At 26.5% G+C, this 23424-nt stretch overlaps 6 protein-coding genes across 6 annotated transcripts; 4 read left to right on the forward strand and 2 right to left on the reverse strand.

Moving 5' to 3' along the window:
• Positions 1 to 1933: 1933 nt before the first annotated feature.
• On the forward strand, positions 1934 to 3059 carry Phum_PHUM381550 (elongation of very long chain fatty acids protein, putative; the record flags this gene model as incomplete). Its single annotated transcript, XM_002428413.1, has 5 exons — positions 1934 to 1994; positions 2074 to 2255; positions 2340 to 2586; positions 2680 to 2816; positions 2895 to 3059. The coding sequence occupies 5 exons, from the start codon at positions 1934 to 1936 to the stop codon at positions 3057 to 3059; spliced, it is 792 nt and encodes a 263-aa protein (XP_002428458.1).
• An 801-nt stretch (positions 3060 to 3860) lies between these two features.
• On the reverse strand, positions 3861 to 5837 carry Phum_PHUM381560 (uncharacterized protein; the record flags this gene model as incomplete). Its single annotated transcript, XM_002428414.1, has 7 exons — positions 3861 to 3941; positions 4203 to 4363; positions 4498 to 4758; positions 4851 to 4965; positions 5224 to 5369; positions 5508 to 5585; positions 5675 to 5837. 7 exons carry the CDS (start codon positions 5835 to 5837, stop codon positions 3861 to 3863), a joined length of 1005 nt encoding a protein of 334 aa, XP_002428459.1.
• A 1102-nt stretch (positions 5838 to 6939) lies between these two features.
• Positions 6940 to 11438, reverse strand: Phum_PHUM381570 (Cohesin subunit SA-1, putative; the record flags this gene model as incomplete). The annotated part of the gene is made up of 12 exons (XM_002428415.1): positions 6940 to 7031; positions 7111 to 7827; positions 7923 to 8237; positions 8323 to 8483; positions 8558 to 8777; positions 8876 to 9041; positions 9122 to 9342; positions 9427 to 9749; positions 9855 to 10252; positions 10377 to 10718; positions 10792 to 11051; positions 11189 to 11438. The coding sequence occupies 12 exons, from the start codon at positions 11436 to 11438 to the stop codon at positions 6940 to 6942; spliced, it is 3465 nt and encodes a 1154-aa protein (XP_002428460.1).
• Positions 11439 to 11809: 371 nt separating this feature from the next.
• Phum_PHUM381580 (Nascent polypeptide-associated complex subunit alpha, putative) lies at positions 11810 to 13546 on the forward strand (the record flags this gene model as incomplete). The annotated part of the gene is made up of 3 exons (XM_002428416.1): positions 11810 to 12416; positions 12998 to 13249; positions 13335 to 13546. 3 exons carry the CDS (start codon positions 11810 to 11812, stop codon positions 13544 to 13546), a joined length of 1071 nt encoding a protein of 356 aa, XP_002428461.1.
• A 259-nt stretch (positions 13547 to 13805) lies between these two features.
• On the forward strand, positions 13806 to 17276 carry Phum_PHUM381590 (ATP-dependent RNA helicase, putative; the record flags this gene model as incomplete). The annotated part of the gene is made up of 2 exons (XM_002428417.1): positions 13806 to 16902; positions 17248 to 17276. 2 exons carry the CDS (start codon positions 13806 to 13808, stop codon positions 17274 to 17276), a joined length of 3126 nt encoding a protein of 1041 aa, XP_002428462.1.
• A 232-nt stretch (positions 17277 to 17508) lies between these two features.
• Phum_PHUM381600 (Hsp90 protein, putative) lies at positions 17509 to 21050 on the forward strand (the record flags this gene model as incomplete). The annotated part of the gene is made up of 12 exons (XM_002428418.1): positions 17509 to 17563; positions 17880 to 18133; positions 18218 to 18334; positions 18455 to 18653; positions 18738 to 18979; positions 19058 to 19230; positions 19331 to 19520; positions 19613 to 19756; positions 19834 to 20097; positions 20188 to 20424; positions 20498 to 20869; positions 20961 to 21050. 12 exons carry the CDS (start codon positions 17509 to 17511, stop codon positions 21048 to 21050), a joined length of 2337 nt encoding a protein of 778 aa, XP_002428463.1.
• Between the last annotated feature and the right edge of the window lie 2374 nt (positions 21051 to 23424).

The following is a 23424-nucleotide window of genomic DNA, read 5'->3' on the forward strand; positions in this document are numbered from 1 at the left end:
ATATTATTTTTTCAAGTGTTTCGATCCACATAATCAATCATCATGACATTGCAATAAATGAAAAGCTTATGACACAAATTTCATTTGTGTCACTTGGTCATAATTAACAAAAAAAAAAAAAAAAAAATTCTAACAGTATTTTTTATAAATTCTCATCTTTATAAATCACGTAAACTCCCTCAAACTCTTTTTTTTCTTTTATTAAAAGTAAAATTTTCAAATATACGACGATTATTTTGATTATTGATTAAAAAAAAAAAAATTTTGAATATTTTTAACGGTTAAAATGGAAAAACAATGAAATTGAGTAAAATGTACGTGGTGGCCATTAACGAATAATAATCGCAATAAAAACCGATGATAATAAATTCATTGCGGCGAATAAATTCCAATTGTCATTTGAGGAAAAAATGTAAAAAAAACAACAACAATTCAATTATAACCTCTTTGTAATATTTATTTTTTAAAACACAATACTTCAATTATGTTAATAAATATTATTATTATCTTTTTTTTGTTTGAATTCGATGGAATAACGGTGTGGCAAAAAAATGAAAAAAAATTTCAACCATCACTCTCTTTTTTTTTTCTTTTATCATTATTAATAAATTTTAACGCAAACTGCTAAATTTTAAGGGCGTGGGTATTGGAGAAGCTTGAAATACCCCAGAATGGAGTGGGAATAAATCTTAGTTCGCCTTACAAGAACAAACCTGTACCTAAAATAAGGGGATAAGTGACCTAGAACCCTGCCGAGACATTGAGGATGCACCGACCCTTGTTCGAGGGGGTGACACTAGACACTTGATCCAAAATAGGGAAAATTCGGATGTGAAAAGAAGACAAATGAAAGATCAACGGGATTCGCGACCCCAGACATCTCTCTCTCTCTCTCTCTCTCTGCGGAAGAGGCAGGAACGATGGATCGTCTCTTGAAGGGTAGAAAAGAGGAAGTACCGAGATCTTCCTCAAGTTAAATTCCAATCCTCGCGAGTGCGAACCTGATGGTTCTGAATCAGGAGGGGGTTGAACCCGAAATGTACCTCCCACCAGGAAAAAAAACAAATGGTACTTACCCACCAGTTGAAGTAGAGTAGTAGTGGCTTCATCTAAGTCCCACACTCTCCCTGCTACCGAGTGGGAAGTCTAGTGCGAAATGCTGCGATTCTCCTGTATTAACAAAAAAAAAAAAAAAAATTAATTAAAATAATTAATAATTTGATTTTATAAAAATACTTTCACTATCAAACAATAATAAATAATATTAATAATAAATTTTTTTAAAATTTATATGTAGTTAAATAAATTTTCACTTTTTATAATTATAACATAAACATGATTACATATATATTTTTGTTTATTTTATCATCATCATCATCATCACCACCACCATCATCATCATCATCATCACCACCACCATCATCATCATCATTTCAATCATTCCTCATAACAAAATAAAAAATAAATAAATCTTTTCAAAATGTTTATGTTAGAAAAAAAAAATAACCAATAAAAACAATGTTATGCATTACGTTATAATAATATAATACGTTATAACGTTATAATAATGGAAGGGAAAATTTAGAAAATATGAATAATAATAATAATAAAATCTGATTGGTTTAAACCTTTAAAAAAAATTGTTTTGATTACATGCACATAATTCATTACATGCAAAAAAAAAAAAAAAAAAAAAAAAGGAGGAAGGGCATAGGAATTTTCTTTAACATTGACCTGTTCCATACACCATTTTTTTTATAATTTAATAAAAACTTTATGAAAAAGTTTTAGTTTTTGTTAAATAGTCAAACGACATTGATCTTTTTTAATTGTAAACCTTTTTTTGTTGTGTGGGTGTGCGTAGGAAAAAAAAATTTTTTATTTTGATTTTTTTGTTTTTTTTTTTAACGGTTAAAACGGTTAATTATTAATTATGAGTAACATTTTATATTCTGTCATTGATAATTATGATAACGTATTACAGTCAACAAGAGGTGAGATTTTTTTTTTTTTTTTTTTTTTTTAAATGCAATTAAAATAAATTTCAAATTTTTTTTTTTGTAAATCCAAAAGGGGATTCATGGCTTTTCATGTCAAATCCAATTTCAATTTTTTTAATACTTGTCGGTTATTTATATTTCGTTTTAAAATTGGGTCCGGAATTAATGGAAAAAAGAAAACCTTACAATATGAAATTATTATTAATTACATATAATTTATATCAAGTACTTTTTAACTTGGGGTTAGCATCAGTGGTAAATATTATCATTATTATCAATCAATCAATCAATCAAATAAATTATTACGAATTTAATTAAATTTAATTTTTTCTTTTCCAGCCCATTAGAATGGGTTTGATGGGAAATTTATTTTTAAGTGTATGTCATAGGTCAATACCAAAAGATGGTTATTTTGCCAGCGAATTATCCAGGGGAGCCTGGTGGTATTTTATATCAAAAGTTGTCGATTTATTAGATACTGTTTTTTTCGTTTTAAGAAAAAAACAAAATCAAGTTACTTTCCTCCACGTTTATCATCATACGGTTACTTGTTTATTTTCATGGGGATACCTTAAATATTTACCAGGTGATTATTATTATTATTATTATTACATATTAACATTATTATTTTATAAATAAATATTAATAAAAAAAAAAAAAATTTCTTTGTTAATTTAAGGTGAACAAGGGATTTTTATCGGATTTTTAAATTCGTCCGTTCATGTTTTTATGTATGCATATTATATGATTGCTGCCATGGGACCAAAATACGTTAAATATTTATGGTGGAAAAAATACATAACGTGGATACAATTAGTAATTATTATCATTAATATTTTACTCATTATGGCATTATTTTAACATATTAAATTTCTATTATTATTTTCATTTCAGGTTCAGTTTTGCATTATGCTTGTGTACCTTTCATCCCTCATTGTTTTAGATTGTCAACTTCCAAAAGCGTTGACATTTTTTTTCACCGTTAACGTTACCATTTTTTTATATCTTTTCATACAATTTTATAGGAAAGCATATTTTAAAAAGTCACGTGACATGTAATAAATTTAAATAACGCACAAACAACATTTCTATTGATTTTTCTCTATCTCTCTCTCTCTTTTATTTATTTTAATTAATTTAAATATATATTAAGTTTATGTAAAATTATCAAAAATCAATTATAGTAATAATAATAATAATAATAATAATAATAAAAACTTAATTTAACAAAAAAAATAAAACTAAACAAAAACGTTTGTTTCGTTTGTAAATATTTATATCTATAAAAATAATATATATATATATATATATATATATTATTGTAACATAAGTAAATATATGTGATTTTATTAATAAATATTTTTTTAATATATAAATAAATGAAAAAAAAAACTGAATAAATTTTATTTTTAAAACATTTTTAAGTAAAAAAAAATGAAAAAAAAAAATTAAAAACAGCATATATGTAATGTACAATTAAGATAATAATAATAATTAAATATTAATAGACTTATTTCTTTCACTACAATTATAACCGTTTAAAATATTAATTATTTTTTTTTAATAAAAAATAAAAATTTAATTTAAATACTATAATTAAAAAAATAAATGATTTTGTTTCAATTGCAATAATAATACGTTTTTTCTTTTTTAACCTTAAGTGCATTTTATCATCTAGAACAATGTTTAAGTTAAAGTGCATTAATTGGGTCAGTCACTCTCACTCGTATAATTAATAAATTCAAAATAAATGTGTATTACTTATTATTATTATTATTATTATTATTATTATTATTATTATTTCATGATACTTTTTATCATTTTCCGTTGATTTTTTTTTTTTTTTAAAAAAAAAATATTTTATCGAAACAATGAGGAATAATATTCGGATTTTGATGCTATTTTGTGTACACCGTACAAAGCTAATCCCAAAATGGAAGCCTTAAAAGTAAATTTAATTACTTTAAACGTTTTTGATGGCGGAGGAATTTGAAGAGATTTTGAAAATTCTACTCGGTCAAATTTTCCCCAATTCCTTTGAATTCCTGCCACGTGACCGATTCCAACAACTCCAACAACACTGAAACATATAATATTTACTTAAATTTATTACCAATAAAAACTTTTAACAATATATATATATATTTTTTTGGTAAATAAATAATAATAATTAATAATATTATATTACGTCGCTGGAATAACTTCTTCCGCGCTATTTGTCATTATGGAAGCCATCACCAAACTATGTGATAAAAACAAATCTCTTTCGTTAACAAAAACATTTTTCAATTCTGGAAATTCTCCACCCAACATTGCAAGCATTTCTTCTAAATAATCTCGATTTTTACACTTTTCTATATCTTCTTCGCTGTAAAATTTATTGAAAAAAAAAAAAATTTTTTTTTGTTTGTCATTTAAAAAAAAAAAACAAATTAAAATAATAATAATAATAATAATAAGAAATAAGTTTGTAAAACATACTCAAATTTTTTTTTACTGAAAATAACATAAAATGCAAATTTAATCGACTGCCACCAGGATAGGCTGGCAAAAGCTCTTCTTAATGTTATTTCAATTGGACGATCTCCTAAATGTACAACACAACCTGGAACATTAACAGCTTCTTTATATGCTCTACGAAATTCTCCACCTGGAGCCATTCCCAATTCTCTTGTGATTTGAGCAGAAACGGAAAGAAGTAAAAGATACAAGGCACCCTGTTGTAATCCATAATTTTGAATAGTCTCTTTGACCATTTCTACATTTGAAAATATGTTTTTTTTTTTATGACATTTTGTTTTAATTTAAAATTTAATATAATTCAATTTTTTTTTTTTTTTTTAAACTTACTGAACTCCATTTTTTCTGCAATTTTTAATATTTTTTCTTCTTTCCATTGTAGCATATAAGATCTAGATTCGCAAAGCTCCAAAACAACAGAGTTTGGTTGCACAGCTCTTATTACCTATGTTGAAAATAAAAATTTGTTATAACAATCTTATCACCTTTTAATCACAAAAAATATTTTTCTAGAAATTATGATAATCTTTTAAACTTTCTTTAGTGAATAATAACGATAAAACTTTTATTAAATTTAAATTGGTATGAAACTAAAATATTACTTTACCAAATTTAATATTAAAAAAAAATGATTGCAGTAAAGTTGTGGTTTATTTTAAGTAGCAAAATTAAAATTTAAAAAAAAAAAAAAAAACATACTAACCTTGGCTACATCTTCTTGACTTTGTTCGCTGAAATGTGCTGTGCCAACGAGGTACACCTTAGACCCCCAATCTGTTTCTAGAACGATTGTAGTATCGGGCAAAACAAATTCAGCATTATCATTATTTGAAACTGGTAAATAATTTCCTAAAACTAAATTAAAAATAATTAATTAAATTAGTTTTTTAATGATGAGGTATAACATTAATTGAATAATGTATGAACATTATTTTTTTTAAAACAAGAAAATAAATATAATACAAAATATATATTTACCTTTATTACCATCATTTTGATTATAATTATTAGTTATGTCAATATTGGCTGAATCATTAACCTTATTTGCTTGCTTATCACTGGTATCTAAAATAAAAATTAAAATATTATTTATACAATTATAAAAAAAAAAAAAAAAAAACACTAAAACAATATTTAAAATTCAACATTCTTACTTGTTTCACTTTCAATTAAATCAGAAGAAGGGGAAACATTTTTTTTCTTTTCTTTTTCATTTTCATCTGACGAAAAATTTAAATTTTTATTATTTTCTAAACTGTTTGACATATGATTTGGTTCAGAATTTTTTTTTATATCACCATAACCACCTTCATTCATTCTGAAAACAGCAAAACTAAATGTTTATATCAAAATATTGCCATACTCAAATTTTACTACTACTCGGGTACTTTACAAAATTTTGAAAAATATCATATAAAAATATTTATTTTTATGAAAAAAAAAAATAAAAAATAAAAATTTGTATTTCAAAACAAAATAATTATAAAAGAATAAATAAAGTACAATATATCAGAAACATATGTCAACGATTGAAATTTTACGAACGTGTCCGTAACATTCACAAAGGTATTTACCCGCGAAAATAACAACCACGTTAATTTCTTAAAATTTTACCTAAGATTCTAAAATTTTTGTTATAAGTTTCGTATTTTTTTCAAATGAGAAACGATTAAAACAATGAATTTATTTTGTTTTGTATGAATAAAAAAAAAATCCAGGTTTTATTTCCGTCATTCCGTAGAAAAATTTTCAACTTTTTGTAAAATTTCCATTCGATGTAAGTTTCCTGAAATTATATAAAATAGTTTGAAAAAAAAACACAACAAACTGAAAAAAAAAAAAACCGTTTTTTTTTTCTCATAAATAAAAGTTATAATTATATTAATTATAAGAAATTATTGTTAACTTTTAAATAAACATAACTTAATACATTTACAAAACTTTTTAAAAAAATACGAGTTCCATGCAAAGTAATTATAACAAAATCAAAATTATTATTATTATTATATACAGCACAAGAAAATAATTATTGTGTAAACGTTACAAAATAATAAATAATTTTAACACAAAATAAGTTCTCGTTTAATAAATTAACCTGAAAACAAAAATCCTTTACAATTTTTATAAACAGTTTAACGTTTTATAAATTTCATTTATAACTAAAAACCCATACGACATATTTTATTTGTACATTAAAAGAAAATCCATTTTTTTTTTTCACTGCAAAACTATAAATATATATATATATATATGTAGAATAGAAAACCTGAATACCTTATAAATACCAACCGCGCTTATATATTTATATGTAAGAGAATTATATAAAAAGTACATGTATATGTATATCTAAAAATAATTTTTATAAAAAAGTTATTCCATTGAACGTAATTATAACAATTTTTCCCCTAGTGCAAAGGATTCAATCTTCATCTTCAACATGTTCTTCTTCAAGGTCTTTCTTTCTTGCCTTATAAGCTCTTCTGGAAGTTGTCGGTGGCTGATCAGCTTCCCCTTAAAGTAAGATAAAATATGTGAAATGCATTTCGAAGAACAAAAAAAAAAAAAAAAAAAAAAATTATAAATAACGTACCTTGAATTAACGTATTTCTATAAGACACGAGAGGTTGCCAATCTTCTCCCCGACTCGATGGCATACCCGTGTGAATTTTTCTATCTAAAAATTGCAAAACGAGTCTTTTGTCTTGCTTGAGAAGCTTATTTGTAAATTCCGAGATTATATCTAAAAATAAAATATTAGGCGGGGGTCCCGTGGGATCGTCTATGTTTTCCAAAGGATTCACAGCAAATCGAATTCCATCCCTGTGCAAAACGGTTATGGCTTCGCGATTTCGAATCGCATCCAAACCGAAACTGAGAGCGAATCTTTTCGCCAATTCTTTTATATTAAGATATTCTTCGCTTTGCTTGTTTATTTTGCTATTTTCCCTTTGCAGTTGTTGGAAGAGTGTTATCAAGCTGTTAACCATCGTTATGGCGCAACTTGTTTTGTTTATTTCTCTCGTTTTACCCACGGTGTGCTTTATAATATCACCGAACTGATTGTAATATTTAACGTAATGTTTGAAAACGTCGGAACCGCATTGAACGGGGATTATATTGTACACTATCAGCTTGCAAAATGACGCAAGGAAATTTCTCTTCTTGTGCAAGTCTTCAATTTTAGAATGTTCATCTTGAGTGGCATCTTCTTCGGCAACAAAAACATATTTTTGAATAAAATTATTTAACAATTCTTGAAGTTGCCTATCCGCTTGATAAATCAAACAGCTTAAAGATGGATTAGAACCTAAAATCAAAAAAAAAAAAAAACAAATCAATATTTCTAAATTTAAAAATAACCAATTTAAAAATATTTTTAAAAAATAAATTTAAATTTTTTACCCAGCCTTTCACAGAATATAATAAGAAAGTCGCAAATGACGTTATAAGCATCTTCTTGAAACAATTCGGATTCGGAATTTAAAATGATTTCTTTCATTGTTCCCATATACTCATTCAGTCTTAGTCGAAGTAAAGATATTTCCCGTTCGGCCGTTCCCCCACCCGATAATATTTCTTCTATGTGCGAAAGCTCCCACTGCAAAGCGAAAAATGTTGCTCCTATGCAACTTTTCATGGCTCTTTCGGGTAATTTCATTTCATTTTTTGAACAGTCGACGACATCTTTATACAGCATATCCCACAATTCCCATTTGCCTGCCAAAAAAAATTTTAAATAATGTTTTTAAATATTAAAATAATTTTGCAATCGCAAAAACGATTCCAAGAATAAAATATTTACCCAAATCGTGACAAGAATAAAAAATTTCAATTTTTTTAAGACTGGATTCTATGTTAAATATTTCATCATCGTTGGGTACGTCGTCATGAGCTGCTATCAGAGAATTCCATTCATCTATTGCCTCTTTGTATTTGGTCACTATCGACTCGATCATTGTACACCTTTATAATAAAAACAAACGGAATAGAAATAAATTACAAAATATAAAATTAATAAGGAATGTAAAAGGTTATACCTGGATGTTTGACATTTAGTATAATTTACATGACTCTCGTAGCATAGTTTTTCTAAAGTTTTAGCGGCAGTTTCCAAAACATCCGTGTCTTCGTGTTTTTCAATTATCTTACTTATTTTTAATAATAATGAATCAAGATTAGCTTCCTGCCTTGATTTTGTATACAATTCTAAATCAAAGTGTTGGGGAATGTAAAGAAGATTTGCTAATTTTTCGGGATCTGTAAAAGAAGAATAAATATTAAAATAATAATAATAATAATAATGGAAAAATATTAAAAATTTTAAAATAATTAAATATGCAAGTTTTATAATTTACCCGAGCTGAATTTATCAAGAAGAATCGGTAATGTAATTATAAAATGAGACGTTAATTTTTGCTTGTCTTCTTGAATAGCTTTGAATTCTTTCTGGGAAAGAAGTTTCCTCGTGCTACCTCGTCCTACGGGAGGTTCACCTGTAGCACTTTGTTTTATGGCACACACCTTAAAAGATAAATAAATAAATAAAATTTTATTTTATCTCGTTGAATATTTTAGATAGAAAAAATTTATATTAAGTTTACCATTATTTCAATAAGAGAAGTCTCTTGCCGGTTGTCTAAAGCTTCTTCCGTTGGGCCCGGATCTTCTAAAAGTAAGTCAGTCATGCATTCCCAGTCTTTGACCATAGCATTTGAATCAATTAAAGAATCAACCAAATAAGCACCGTGTTCGTGTAATTCTGATTCAATGAAAAATTGCACTAAATCGCGTATAAGAGGAGTGTTGGGAGATCGTTTTTTTCCTATAAAGTATTAATAAAAAAATAATAAATTTGAATCATTAAACATGACGATTACTAAAATAAATTATTAAATGAGAAATGTACCGCGCTTTGTGCGAACAATAGCGTTCGATTCTTCATCAGGTGTGAATAAACGTTCATTTAAAAATTCTCCTGCAGCTTGTGCCACTGCTCGATGAGAAGAATAAACTAATTCATACACATGTTCACAGTCTTTATCTGTTAAAATATCTCTGTGATGTTTTAAAATGGATATAACCAATCTAACTGCTTGAACTGCAACATCATAATCCCTATCAAGAGTCATTGAGACAATCCGGTCTTTAAATTTAGAAGTGAACAATTCCAACTTATTTTTTAATTCTTCAGATTCATACAAAGGAATTAAAGCTTGAAGGCATTTTAACCTGCAAAAAGTTTTTTAAAATTATACATTTTGATAATTCAGTTTTTACGATAAAACTATACCATTTAATGGTATTATTTTGATTTGAAAACCTCAAATTTTTTACCTGACTTCCCCAACTCTATCATGAAGTGTCCAACCGATATATTTCAAATAAGAATCATCTAAAAAATTAGTGTGAAATTTTCGCATCCATATGCCTATTTCTGTCATACAAATGGCCCGAATTTCAGGTAATGTATCTCTATAACGATGCACAAATACAGATTTAAACATATATGTTAGCATATTTTTAATTTCATCCATATTTTCATCTAATTCTGTTCGTTTTAATAATAATGATTCCAGGCGATCAGTAGCTCGCTTATTTTGCGCTTTTTGTCGTTCTGCTTCATACTGTCTAAGTGTATTATCAGTATTAACGGAAACAGTAAGGGCAACATCAACTAATGCTGTCATTAATTTCATAGCTGCAAGAGTTGCTGTGTGACGAAAGGCTCTAACCTAAAAATTAAAAACTTTTTTAGTAATGTACTTGACAATTTTAATTTACACAGATACACATTTCAAATTTAAGTTAGTAACTTTTAAAAAAAACTCCACATTTAAAAATAAAAAGAGAATCAACCTGTGAATCAGACAATCCAGTTAGAAGTGAAATAACATTATCCATCAAATACTGATCATAAATAATTGAATATTGGCATTGTTTTACTAATATTTGAACAAATTCTGTGAACTGACTTTTAAATTTTTTCCATTGTTGACCAGCACTAATAAGAGGATATTCACCAGATGACTCATCAAACTCCTCAGTCATTTTTCTAATTATAGCAGCATGTTCCCATTTATGCATCTCAGGAGTAATTTTACCTTTACAACCAGCAGCATTTATGAAAAACTGCATTAATGCCAAAAGCGCATCATCTTTGTTTACTTTATAATTTTCAATCCACTCATCGACTGTACCCTAAAAAATTTAATCGTGAATAATTACACTCATGTTATTTAATAAAGTAGTAAAGTAATCCAATAGTACTTACCTGTAATGAACTTTTAGAGTGCATTATTATGTAGTATAAACTTGTTTCTTCATTTCTTGAACCACCACCTGAATACTGTGCTCTTTTTTTTCTAGCAGGTCGCTTGGGTTCAGGTGATAAGTCATCTTCCATGGCTCTTTTAAGACTTTGAATTTTAATAGGAGGAATAGGTGGAGGATTTTGCACTCCTCTTGCACGAGCTCTAGTAACTCTTCTAGGAACTGGAGTAGATGGATTTTCATAATCAATTTGTCCCAAATCTATAAAATTGCAAAAAAAAAAAAAACAAAATGTTATTAGGAGAATTATAGGAAAAACTTAAAAAATACAACAGAAAGATAAAAAAGAATATCTTTTAAAATAAGCATTTTTAGTGTTATTAACAAAAATAACTTACCATTACTTTGATCGTGATCATTTTGATCGTAAGAATTATCTCTGTCATAATCTGCTTCATTAAAAATTTCTGTACTATTATTTTGTGGTGTAGATGGGTTTGTTATGTAAAATCGTCCATACCAAGATTCATGAACGTCCATTTCATTTTCCTGTCCAGCTGGAGTCATAGGAGTTTGTGGATTTTCATATTCGGGTGGTATTGGGTCGTCGAGTCGAATTCTCTTACCCCCAACAGCGCGACGTATCATTTTCACAATTTTTTAAGATTATGTCTGTAAACAACCATAACTCATTCCCTTAAAATGGCTACCGTTTAGTTTGAGCGGGTTACTAAAATATTTACTCTATGGGATCAAAAAAGTTAGTGCCACTTTATTAAAAAGAAAGAGTAATTAATCGCATTACTCATAAATTTTATTTTTACAGTGCAATTAACACAGTAGATATTTTATAATTAGTTCACAAAAAAATTTGAGCTATAAAAGCTGTAATCTTTTAAAAAAAAATTTTTTTTCGAAGTAAAGCTTACTTTCAAAGGAAAGTTTTATATTGGCACGTGTGTTGAATCTTTGATTCATTTTACATTTTAGTCTTGAAGTTTGTAATTTAAGAAATCAATATGCCTGAACTCAAGAAAACACCTCCGACTGCCAAAAATCAAAAAAATTCTACCGGATCTGGAACTGATTCTGATTCTGATGGATCTATTCCTGAATTGGAAGAATCTGGAACAAATCATTCATCCGAATTTGCAAATGCAGGCGGCATAGCCATGGATATTTCAAAAGCAAAGCAAAGTCGGGGAGAAAAAAAAGCCAGAAAAATTATGTCTAAGTTGGGCTTAAAACTTATCTCTGGAGTAACTCGTGTTACGATTAGGAAGTCTAAGAATATCTTGTTTGTGATTAGCAAACCTGATGTATATAAGAATCCGGCTTCTGACACTTACATTGTCTTTGGAGAAGCCAAAATTGAAGATTTAAGTCAACAAGCTCAAGTAGCTGCTGCTGAAAAGTTTAAAACACCTCAACTTACAGTTTCATCAGATGGAGTGAGTAAAGTAATGCCTATTCAAGAAGAATCAGATGAAGAAGATGTCGATGATTCTGGTATTGAGGAAAAAGATATTGACCTGGTTGTTTCCCAAGTGAATGTATCAAGAAGTAAAGCTATAAAAGCTTTAAGAAATAATGATAATGATATAGTTAATGCTATAATGGAGCTTAGTATGTGATCCTTTTCATGCTGATTTTATACCCTTAAAAAAAGTTTTTTTTCTTTTTATTTTCTTAATTCATTATTTTTTACAATTCTTTGCAATTGTAAGTTAATGTTTTTAAATATTGTGAATTTTCTCACTTATTAACCAATTATATTTTATTTGTAATAATGTAATAAAAATTATAAGTTTTTCTTTTACATCTCAAGTTTATCTTATTTATTAAACCTTGCTATCAAAAAAATATTTTACTGAATTTTTAATTGAAAAGAGTTAAATAATTACTCATGGTATTCAGTATTTATTAAAGAAATAAATACTGCACATGAAAAACATAACTGAAGAAAACATTGTAAAGTTAACTTTTATTCTTCCTCAAGTTTTATTTTAATTATTAAAAAAACATGTTCATTTTTTTCTATTATTGAATTAATTTTAATACAAGTTTATCGGATCTTTTGTGGGATGTTAAATAATTTTATTTTTAGAACAAAGAATAATATTACATAGAGTAAAAAAATGATTTATTCTTGAGTAATATATCGCGATACCTCGTAAATCTTCGATACTATGATATGTCTGAAAAAGATGTAACAGATATTTCTGATAAAATTTCGGAAAATATTGAACTCGAAAAACTTAAAATTGTATTTAAAAATGAAATAAATTCGATCAGAAGGTATGAAGAAATCGATAATTTAGATACTTTGTTGGAAGTTTTAATCGATAGAGATGCGTTAACGGACGATATTATTAAAAAATTAGATTCAGAATATCAAATCTTTGCAAACAAGTTCAGAAAATTGAGACACGAAGAAAGGAAATTTTTGCCGCCAAACGGTTATTATTTGATTTTTTTTGGAAATAAAAAAAAAAAAACATAATATTTATAGTTTATTCTTTTTTTAAGTTCGACTACTAGTAGCTGAAACACATAGAACTACTTGGAGAGAGGTGGCAATATACTTGAAATTAACTTCGTTTCAATTGGAAACTTGTAAAAACATAGAAAGCGTGTTGTCCTGTTTTGAAAAAAATTGTGTTGGAATTTCTAGTCAAGAAATGATATTTAGACTAAATCGAGCATTGGAAAATTTTCATAATAATTATAAAAGTTTAAATCAACCAAAGACATAAACAAAGTAATTTTTTATAATACTTTAAAATTTTTTTATAAATTATTAATTTAAATTTTTTTTATTAGGTTTAACACAGCTCTAATCTTATTTTAACAATTTGTGATAATGTGCATTTGTTTATTTAATTTTTATATGTATTACCATAATGTTATTATAACTTTGCTGCTTTAATTTTATATATTCTTGTAATTTAATTGGTAAAGTTTTATGCTTTATATAGTTAAACTTTCAGATTGTAAACGAATATTTATTAGAAAATGCATAAACAACATAAAAGGCATGAATCTGAGTCTAAAAGTCATAAAACAGTAAAGCAGTCATTATTTGAAGAATTAAAAAATGACCTTAACCAAATTCTCCAAAAGTACAAATGGGTGGAAGATTACAATGATTTTTGGGCATTTTTAAAAAAATATCAAAATGTAAAAAAACCTGAATGTGAAAAAGTTAAGGATCTCATTTGTTTTAATTTAGATGTTAATTATAAGCAAATTCTCAATCAAGTTTCAAACAGACATTTAGATTTAGTAAAACTAAAGGAATTTTTTTCAATAGTTCTAGCTTATTTAAACTTCAAGCAAATTGAAAAATTTAATAAGTTAAAACAGATTCGAAAAATACAAAATGAATTACCAGTTTCAGTATACGAGAGTGAAATCGTTGAAAGCTTAAAAAGAGATAATGTGTTAATTATAGCAGGAGATACTGGATGTGGAAAATCAACACAAATACCGCAGTTTCTGATGAGGAATGGCTTTGGAAGTATAGCTTGCACACAGCCTAGGCGATTGGCATGTGTATCTTTGTGTTCTCGTTTAAAATATGAAACATTAACTCAATTTCAGAATAAAATTGGATATCAGGTTCGTTTTGAAAGAGCCAAAAACAAAGATACAAAAATAGTTTTTTTAACAGAAGGCCTTCTTGTTAGACAAATGCTTTCTGATCCTGGACTTTCTTCTTATGATGTAGTTATTTTAGATGAAGTTCATGAACGTCATATTCATAGCGATTTCGTCCTTGGCTTGTTAAAATGTCTCATAACAAAAAGGGATAATTTGAAATTAGTTTTAATGTCGGCTACAATTAATATTAATCTTTTTAGTGATTATTTTGATAAAAAAGCTAAAGTCATTGAAATTCCAGGAAGGCTATTTCCAGTGCAAGTCATTTATAAACCTGTTTTTGAAGATGATTCTAAAAAAAGGAGCAAAGTGGATGCCACTCCCTATTTGCAAATTATGAACATAATTGATGAAAAATATCATAATGAAAAAGGAGACTTACTTATATTTATGAGTGGAATATCAGAAATTATGTGCCTGGCAGATGCGATAAATGAATATAGGAAAAAAAGTCCTAATTGGATTGTTTTGATGCTCCATAGTTCTTTACCATTAAGCGATCAAGACAAAGTTTTTGATTATGCTCCAGAAGGATACAAAAAATGTGTTATATCTACCAACATTGCCGAAACATCTATAACCATTGATGGTATCCGGTTCGTTATTGACTCTGGAAAAGTAAAAGAAATGTTTTATGATACCGTTTACAAAATTCAAAGGTTAAAAGAATTTTGGATAAGTCAATCATCCGCAGAACAAAGAAAAGGAAGAGCAGGCCGTACAGGGCCTGGAATTTGTTATCGAATTTATTCCGAAAAGGAATATTTGACTTTTGAAGAGTATTCTCTGCCTGAAATCAAAAAATCACCATTAGACACTGTTTTATTGCAAATGATTAATTTGGGTTTATCGGATGTTCGTAAATTTCCTTTTATCGAAGAGCCTAATAAACAAGACCTTGAAAATTGTATATTAAGTCTTAAGCAACAAAGAGCATTAACTGATGATGAAAACATTACTGAAATTGGTAAAACGTTAACAAATCTTCCAGTGGAACTAACAATAGGAAAAATGCTCATAATTGGTTCAGTTTTCTGTCAAGTGGATACAACCATTGTTTTATCTTCTGCTTTAAGTATTCCCTCTCCTTATACGAATGAAGCATTTAGAAATTTCGATATGGAGAATTTACGAAAAGATTTTGAATCTAATCACGGAGATCCTTTAACGATATTAAATCTTTACAGAGAATGGTTAATTATAAAGAGAGAAAAAGAGGATTCAAGACGATGGTGCAAAAAAAGAGGTTTGGAGGAACAAAGGTTTTACGAAATGACAAAATTAAACCATCAATTTCGAGAAATATTGACAGAAAGCGAATTATTAGAATTAAATGAACCCGAGCCAACGACAAGCCATGAAAGAATGATTCGTCAGGGTGAAGTTAAACTTTTAAAAAGGCTTAAAGCAAACTATTCAAAATCTCCATCGAGAAAAAGATTAAAACCTGATTTTTACGAAGTTGAAAACGATTCGGAAAAACTAGAGCCAGACATAAAAGATATTGAATTCAGGCTTAAAAACGATGGTAGCAAAGTTCGAGAACTACTTAATGGTATCCATGTGACGTCATATAAGGATTTAGCCATTTTAAAAATAGTTTTTTGCTCTGGTTTATATCCGAGATTTGCTATCGCTGATGAATTTAATATATGTAGAAGTGATCAGTTTTTTCATACCAAAATCAAATCTCACGTTTCTTTACACCCATTTAGTTATTTTGGTTTGCATCCGGATGCTCTAAAGCTTGAGGATCAAGACATTTTCAATCCCACATCCGATATTAAATATTCTACAAAAACTTTTTCATCAAAACATAAAATTCTTTGTTATTTTACAATGTTGGAAACGACAAAAGTTTATTTAACGAATATGATTCAAATGCCGGCTTTGCAGTCTTTTTTACTTTTTTCTAAAAATATTGATACAAGTTTCAACCTATCAAAATTTGTATTCGACGGTTGGATTTTAATTGAAATTTTAAATCCTTTACAATCGGAAACTTTGTTAATAAAATTAATAAATTTACGAACAAGATGGGATTCTTTGGTTTCAAAAAGGTTATCTCGTTGTCAAGTTGATAGAGCACAAATAATTAAATTAACGGATGATATGATTACTTTTCTCAACACTGACATCATTTACGGTATAAAACGTTTACTACCTGCAGATTTAAAATATTTATATACTGGGCCAACGGATTTTGAATTACCAGATAATTGTTTCGATGAGAATTTTTCAATGAAAAAAAATGATGTTAAAGGTGGAATTTGCGTGAGTGAATTTTTAAATTACAATTGTTTGGTACCCAACGAAAGAGAAGATTTTTATGCTTCGGATACTTTTCATTGTTCATCTTGTGATAATAAATATGAATTTAACTGTTTAGAAAGAATTCAACATAGGAAAAAATGTGAAAAACCTTCAGAGTGTACAATCAATAATTATAGTGAAAAAAGAAAAAATACAAATGAATATTTTTGTAATATTTGTAATAAAAAATATTTTTTCACCAGTATTGAAATATTAAAGCATCAAAAAAAATGTAAATAGTAGATAGTAATTTATTTCAATTATAATTTTTTATTAATTAAAAAGTTTTTCATTTTAATTATTTACCCAAATTTTCTTTTCGTTTAATTTTTAAAAGAAAACTTTTTCAACTTTTATTAAGTAAATATTAATTTGTAAAAACATTATTATACTTTTTAAATAAAAAATTATTTAGTTAATAAAGGTTTATTTGAATTATTTCATTATTTATTTAGGTTATTGCTTTTTTCACTTTGATTAGTTGAAAAAAAAGAAAAAGGTGAAATTTAATTCTTAGTATCGATGACTGTTTTGAAAATTTTCAAATTTTATTATAAACATTTTATTTTTTGAAAATAATGACGTCACTTTTATGTAACAACCAATCAAAATTACATGAACAATTGTCAAAATACGATTGGTCCACATAAACCCCGCCATGTTATTTAAGAACACGTAATACAATTCCTCAAACGTTTTTAATATTCTTTGATTGAATTTGTTGCGAATGTTGTACTAAAAAATGTTGGACAAAATGACAAGAGTCATTTTGATTATATGTTTTATAGGATTAATCGGTAAGTCAAAACGATTTTTTCAATGTGACAGAATATTTTTTAGTAATAATGATTCTTTCTAAACGTTTATACAACCTTTATCTAATGCCGGCAACGTAATTAATAATTTTGTTTTCCAAAATTTAATGCATCCGGTAAACCTTATTTAAAAGGAATAGATTTGAGAAAAGATAATTGGCTTTATAATTTTTTTAATTACTTGCAAAATATAGTTTACTTAAATTTTTAATTCTTCAAAAGTAGCTTACACATGCATAGACCTTCAAATATTTTCCCTGATGGAATTAAAGTGTTTTTAAATATATCGTTTATTTAGGACAATGTTATTGCGAAGAAAGTCCTAGTGATGATGTGGAAACAGTTACTGTAGAACCTGATTTAGGAGCCAGTAGGGAGGCCCTAAGAACTGATGATAATGTTGTTCAAAGAGAAGAGGAAGCTATTAAACTGGATGGTCTCAATGTTGCACAAATCAAGGAATTACGAGAAAAAGCAGAAAAATTTCACTTCCAAGCAGAAGTTAATAGAATGATGAAATTAATTATAAATTCTCTTTATAGAAATAAAGAAGTAAGTTATTTTGTAACAATAAGTGCAACTACTAAAACAAAAAAAAAATATTTTTTTAAAATAATACATTGATTTTTTTCTTAGATTTTCTTGAGAGAACTTATATCGAATGCTGCTGATGCATTGGATAAAATCAGATTGTTGTCTTTGACAGATAAATCAGTTTTAGATTCTAATCCAGAATTAGGAATACGATTAAAGGTTTGTCTTTATGTTTATTTAAATTTGTCATATTTTTATTAATAATTTAATTATTATTAGCTTAAATTTAATTTTTTTTTTTTTAAGTTGAAATTTAATTTTCTAAAACTAATTTTTTAGGCTGACAAAGACAATCACATACTTCATATAATCGATAGTGGGATTGGTATGACAAAAAAAGATCTTATTAATAACTTGGGTACAATTGCTAAATCAGGTACAGCTGAATTTTTGGCCAAAATGCAGGAAGCTCGCTCGACAGCTGATTTTAATGATATGATTGGTCAATTTGGTGTTGGTTTCTACTCTGCTTTTCTCGGTTAGTTGAAAAAGTTCTCAATAAAATTTATTAAAATCTAATTTATACTTAAAATTGTAAATTAATTAAAATTTATACTTACAGTTGCTGACAGAGTTGTAGTAACCACAAAACATAATGATGATACTCAGCATATATGGGAATCAGATGCTGAAAGTTTTAGCATTGTTGAAGATCCTCGTGGAAACACTCTTAAACGTGGATCACAAATTAGTTTGCATTTAAAAGAAGAAGCCTATGATTTCCTGGAAGAAGATACATTAAAAAATCTAGTCAAAAAATATTCTCAATTTATAAATTTCCCTATTTCACTTTGGTGCAGTAAAGTAAATATTCAATATGTTATTAGTGATAATTTTGTGTTAGAATTTGTGTTACATTATTAATCTGGTTAATATTTTCAGGTTGTTAAAATTGAAGAGCCCATAGAAGAAATGGAAGAAGCAAAGGATGAATCTAAATCAGATGATGTTGCAGTTGAAGATGAAAAAGAGGAAAAACCTGGTAGTAAAACAGTTGATAAAACAGTTTGGAACTGGGAAGTTTTAAATGATTCCAAACCGATTTGGACTAGAAAGTAAGTCTTTTTTTTTTTTTTTTTTTTTTTTTTTTTTAAATTGGTAGTAATTAATGTTATTCATATAATTAACTTTTGACTTTGATATTTTTTAACTCAGACCAGCAGAAATAGAAGAATCGGAATATGTCAACTTTTACAAAAGCCTTACAAAAGATTCATCTGAACCCATGGCCAAATCTCACTTTGTTGCTGAAGGAGAAGTTACTTTTAAGTCTTTGCTTTTTGTTCCTCCTAATCAACCTTCAGAATCATTTAGTAAATACGGATCAAAATCTGATAACATCAAGGTTTGCCACTTGAAACTATTTAACGTGATTAAATTACACTAAACGTTTTTTGATTTCTAATAACGAAAAAAAAAAAAAAATTATAATTACAGTTATACGTTCGAAGAGTGTTTATTACCGATGAATTCAATGACATGATGCCCAATTATTTGGCGTTTATTCAGGGAGTTGTGGATTCTGATGATTTACCATTGAATGTTTCAAGAGAAACGTTACAACAACACAAGTTAATTAAGGTATGAATATTTAGTGAAGGGGTTTTTTTTTTTTTTTTAATGGTTGGAAGATAAATAAAATTAATTTGTTTTTACAGATAATTAAGAAAAAATTGGTTCGAAAAGCTTTGGATATGATAAAATCCATTAAAAAGGAAGATTATGAAAAATTCTGGAAAGAATATTCTACGAATATTAAACTTGGAGTAATCGAAGATTCGTCCAACAGAACCAGACTTGCTAAATTGTTAATGTTTCAATCATCAGCAGTAGACGGAATGACATCACTTGCTGATTACGTTTCTCGAATGAAACCAAATCAGAAACATATTTACTACATCGCTGGCGCTAGTAGAAAAGAGGTTCCTTCTTTTTCTTTTCTCTCGTTTTCCAAAAAATTTTAAGCTATTCAATTTATTCGAATGGTACGAATTTTCGTTTTGATTGATCAGGTTGAAAAATCACCTTTCGTCGAAAGACTATTGAAGAAAGGTTTAGAAGTTTTATATTTGGTAGAAGCTGTGGACGAGTATTGTTTGTCTGCCATTCCCGAATTCGATGGTAAAAGGTTTCAGAATGTGGCAAAAGAAGATTTCACTTTGCCAGACGACAAAGGCAATCGTAAACATTTGGCAGAAAAATTCGAACCTTTGCTTAACTGGTTGTCAAAAACGGCGTTAAAAGATCAAGTACGGCCAAAAATATTTTATACAATATATAAATCCCAATGAGACCTTAATTAAATGTATTATTAATTTACAGATATCAAAAGCTTTAATTTCTGAAAGGCTATCAGATTCCCCATGTGCACTCGTGGCATCCGTTTTCGGTTGGACCGGAAACATGGAAAGATTAGCTTTATCGAATGCTCATCAAAAATCAAGCGACGTTCAGAGAAGTTATTACTTGAATCAAAAGAAAGCATTAGAAATAAATCCCAGGCATCCGCTCATACAAGAATTACTGAGAAGAGTTGCCGATGACGAAAGCGATAAAACAGCTCAAGACATTGCTCTCATGATGTTCAGAACAGCCACGTTACGATCGGGTTACATGCTTCAAGAAACATCAGAATTTGCTGAAAGCGTTGAAACACTCATGAGGAAAACGCTTGGAGTTCCTCTAGATGCCGAGGTGACCAAAAAAAAATTTTTAATTAATAATAACTCATTTTTCATTCAGACAGAAAAATTTACAAAAAAAATTTTATAATTTTTTTCAACAGCCTGAAGACGAAGAAGAAGATGACTCGGATATTCGCGAACAAGATGACGTTAAAGAACAAGAAGCCGACGTCGAACACGATGAACTTTAATCAATATAAAATAAAATAAAAAATTTGTGATTTTTTAATTATTTATATATATATAAGATGACTGAAAAAAAAAAAAAAAAAGACTAAAGACAAGAAAAGAAAAAAAATTTTTTTTTTTATTATTTATTTAGTGTCCGTAAATAAGAATGAAAAAGAGAGAAGAAGAAAAAAGATGGAGAGAGACTGTTAATTATTATTTACCAGTGTGGTATTAATATAAAAATTAATTAATTAATTAATAATAAAAGAAAAGTTAGTTTTTTTTGTAAAATGGAATTAGAAAATGGTGTGTGTTAAATGTTAAAAGTCAAATATAAAATATTTTTCATCGGATTAAACTTTTTTTTTTTTTTTTTTACTTAATTTTTTTCGATTAATTTATATATATATTATATTTATATTTATATATATATATTACATAATATATTATTTGTTAGTAAGGTTAATTATTACAACAATAATAAAATTAAAAAATAAAATCTATACATATATATATATATATATAGGACAGAATAAATTTGGTGCATTTTTTTTTTATGTGTGTGTAAACCTAAGTACATAAATAAATGTGTGTGTATAACAACCACATATATTATTAGTGCAAAAAAAAAATTCCGACAAAAATGTTAATAAAAATAAATTTATTTATCTATATATATAAATAAATCTATAATTTATTTATTTATTTATTTATGGAATCATAAAAATTATCCAAGATAAAACATTAAAATAATCTTTAAATCTTTAAATCTTAAAATAAATAAATAAATTTATTTAAAAATAAAAAAAATAAAGCAAATATTTATTTATTATGTAACGTTAAACGTTAATAAAATTATTAATTATTTATAATATAAGAAAAAATTTATTAATGGTCCGCGAATGAAAAATAAAAAAAAAAAAAAATTTTTTTTATTTATTTTTTATGTATATTTATTTAAATTCGTAATTATTATCGATAGTTATTAATTAAAAAAGAAAAAGAAAAAAATAATAATAATAATTAAAGTAACCTTCCTCCGTGCTCCATAAAATTTTTAAATTTTTTTTTCATATATATATATGTATTGTTATGATCCCATATTTTAAATTATTTATTAACAATAAAATTATAACAATAAATATTATTTATGTTAATATTGTTAGTATTTAAAAAAAAAAAAAAAAAAAAAAAACAATCACCAAAAATTATAAAAAAGAAACTTACTACTTGCCGTCTCGTTTAAAAATGAAATGCATTTTGGTTTAAGTTGGTAACCATGGTTACCAACTTATGCAGACGACAAAGTTTAAAAAAAATTTTTTCTGCTGTTTTGTTTACAAACATTGTTATTTAAAGTTAGTTTTACATATTCTGATGTTTTTTTTTACATTCTGGTGATTTTCGTCCATCTTTTCGTTTGTTATTTTAATATTTGTTCGTGTTTTTAAATTCAGTTTGGGTGCAAGTTTTGTTTATTATTAAATAACGGTTTGCATGTTAAATAAAAACTTTTAATATGAACTAAATTTTTCTATAATTTTTGTTGTTCCTGTCTACCGACTGTTACGAATATATCGAACTTTATATTTTTGTATTGTGTTTATTATTTAATAATACATTTTCAAAAAATTGATGAAGTAAGAGTGTCATTTTTTTTTTTTTTTTTTGCCAAAAACAAAACATTTGTTGACTTGCACTAAAACTATAAAAACACTAACAAAAATTTAATAAAACAAACAAAGAACAAAAAAAAAAAATTATTTAAACTACCTTTTACAAATTTTAATAATTGTTATTATTATTTTCTTATTAAAATACTAACAATATTACTTAACAAAAGAAACAAAAAATTTTTTTCAATACTATGGAAAACATATTCGATTAACATGTTAATAAATATTTTGAAAAAAATTTTTTTTTTTTTACATTAAAAATGGAATCATAACAATTATATAATAATTTGTCTACGAAATAAAATAAATCAAAAAATACAAAAATAATAAACAAAAATAATTTTTCTTTTAATTAAATAAATTTTGAGTGTGTGTAACTGAATGGAGGTCAAGGCACAATAGAATAATTTAATTAAAATTTTTTTGGAAAAACAAAACTGGAAATGAAAAAATAATAATAATAATAATAAAAAGGATTTTTCTTATTTATTTAATTTTAAGCTCTTCATTAGTAAAAGCGCAAAAGTGATAAGTGAAAAATAATTTAAAAATTTAATTAATTAAATAATTATTAGCCAAAAATAATTTAAGAAAAAAATTTTTTTTAAAAATAATAATAATAATAATAATAATGGCACAGACCAAATAATACGTTCGTTATATACCTGATTATAAAAATTCGGGACGTGAAATTTTAATGAAAAAAATCATTTTTTAT

Source organism: Pediculus humanus, genomic scaffold (assembly GCF_000006295.1).
Source record: "Pediculus humanus corporis 1103172107860 genomic scaffold, whole genome shotgun sequence".
Lineage (NCBI taxonomy): Eukaryota > Metazoa > Arthropoda > Insecta > Psocodea > Pediculidae > Pediculus > Pediculus humanus.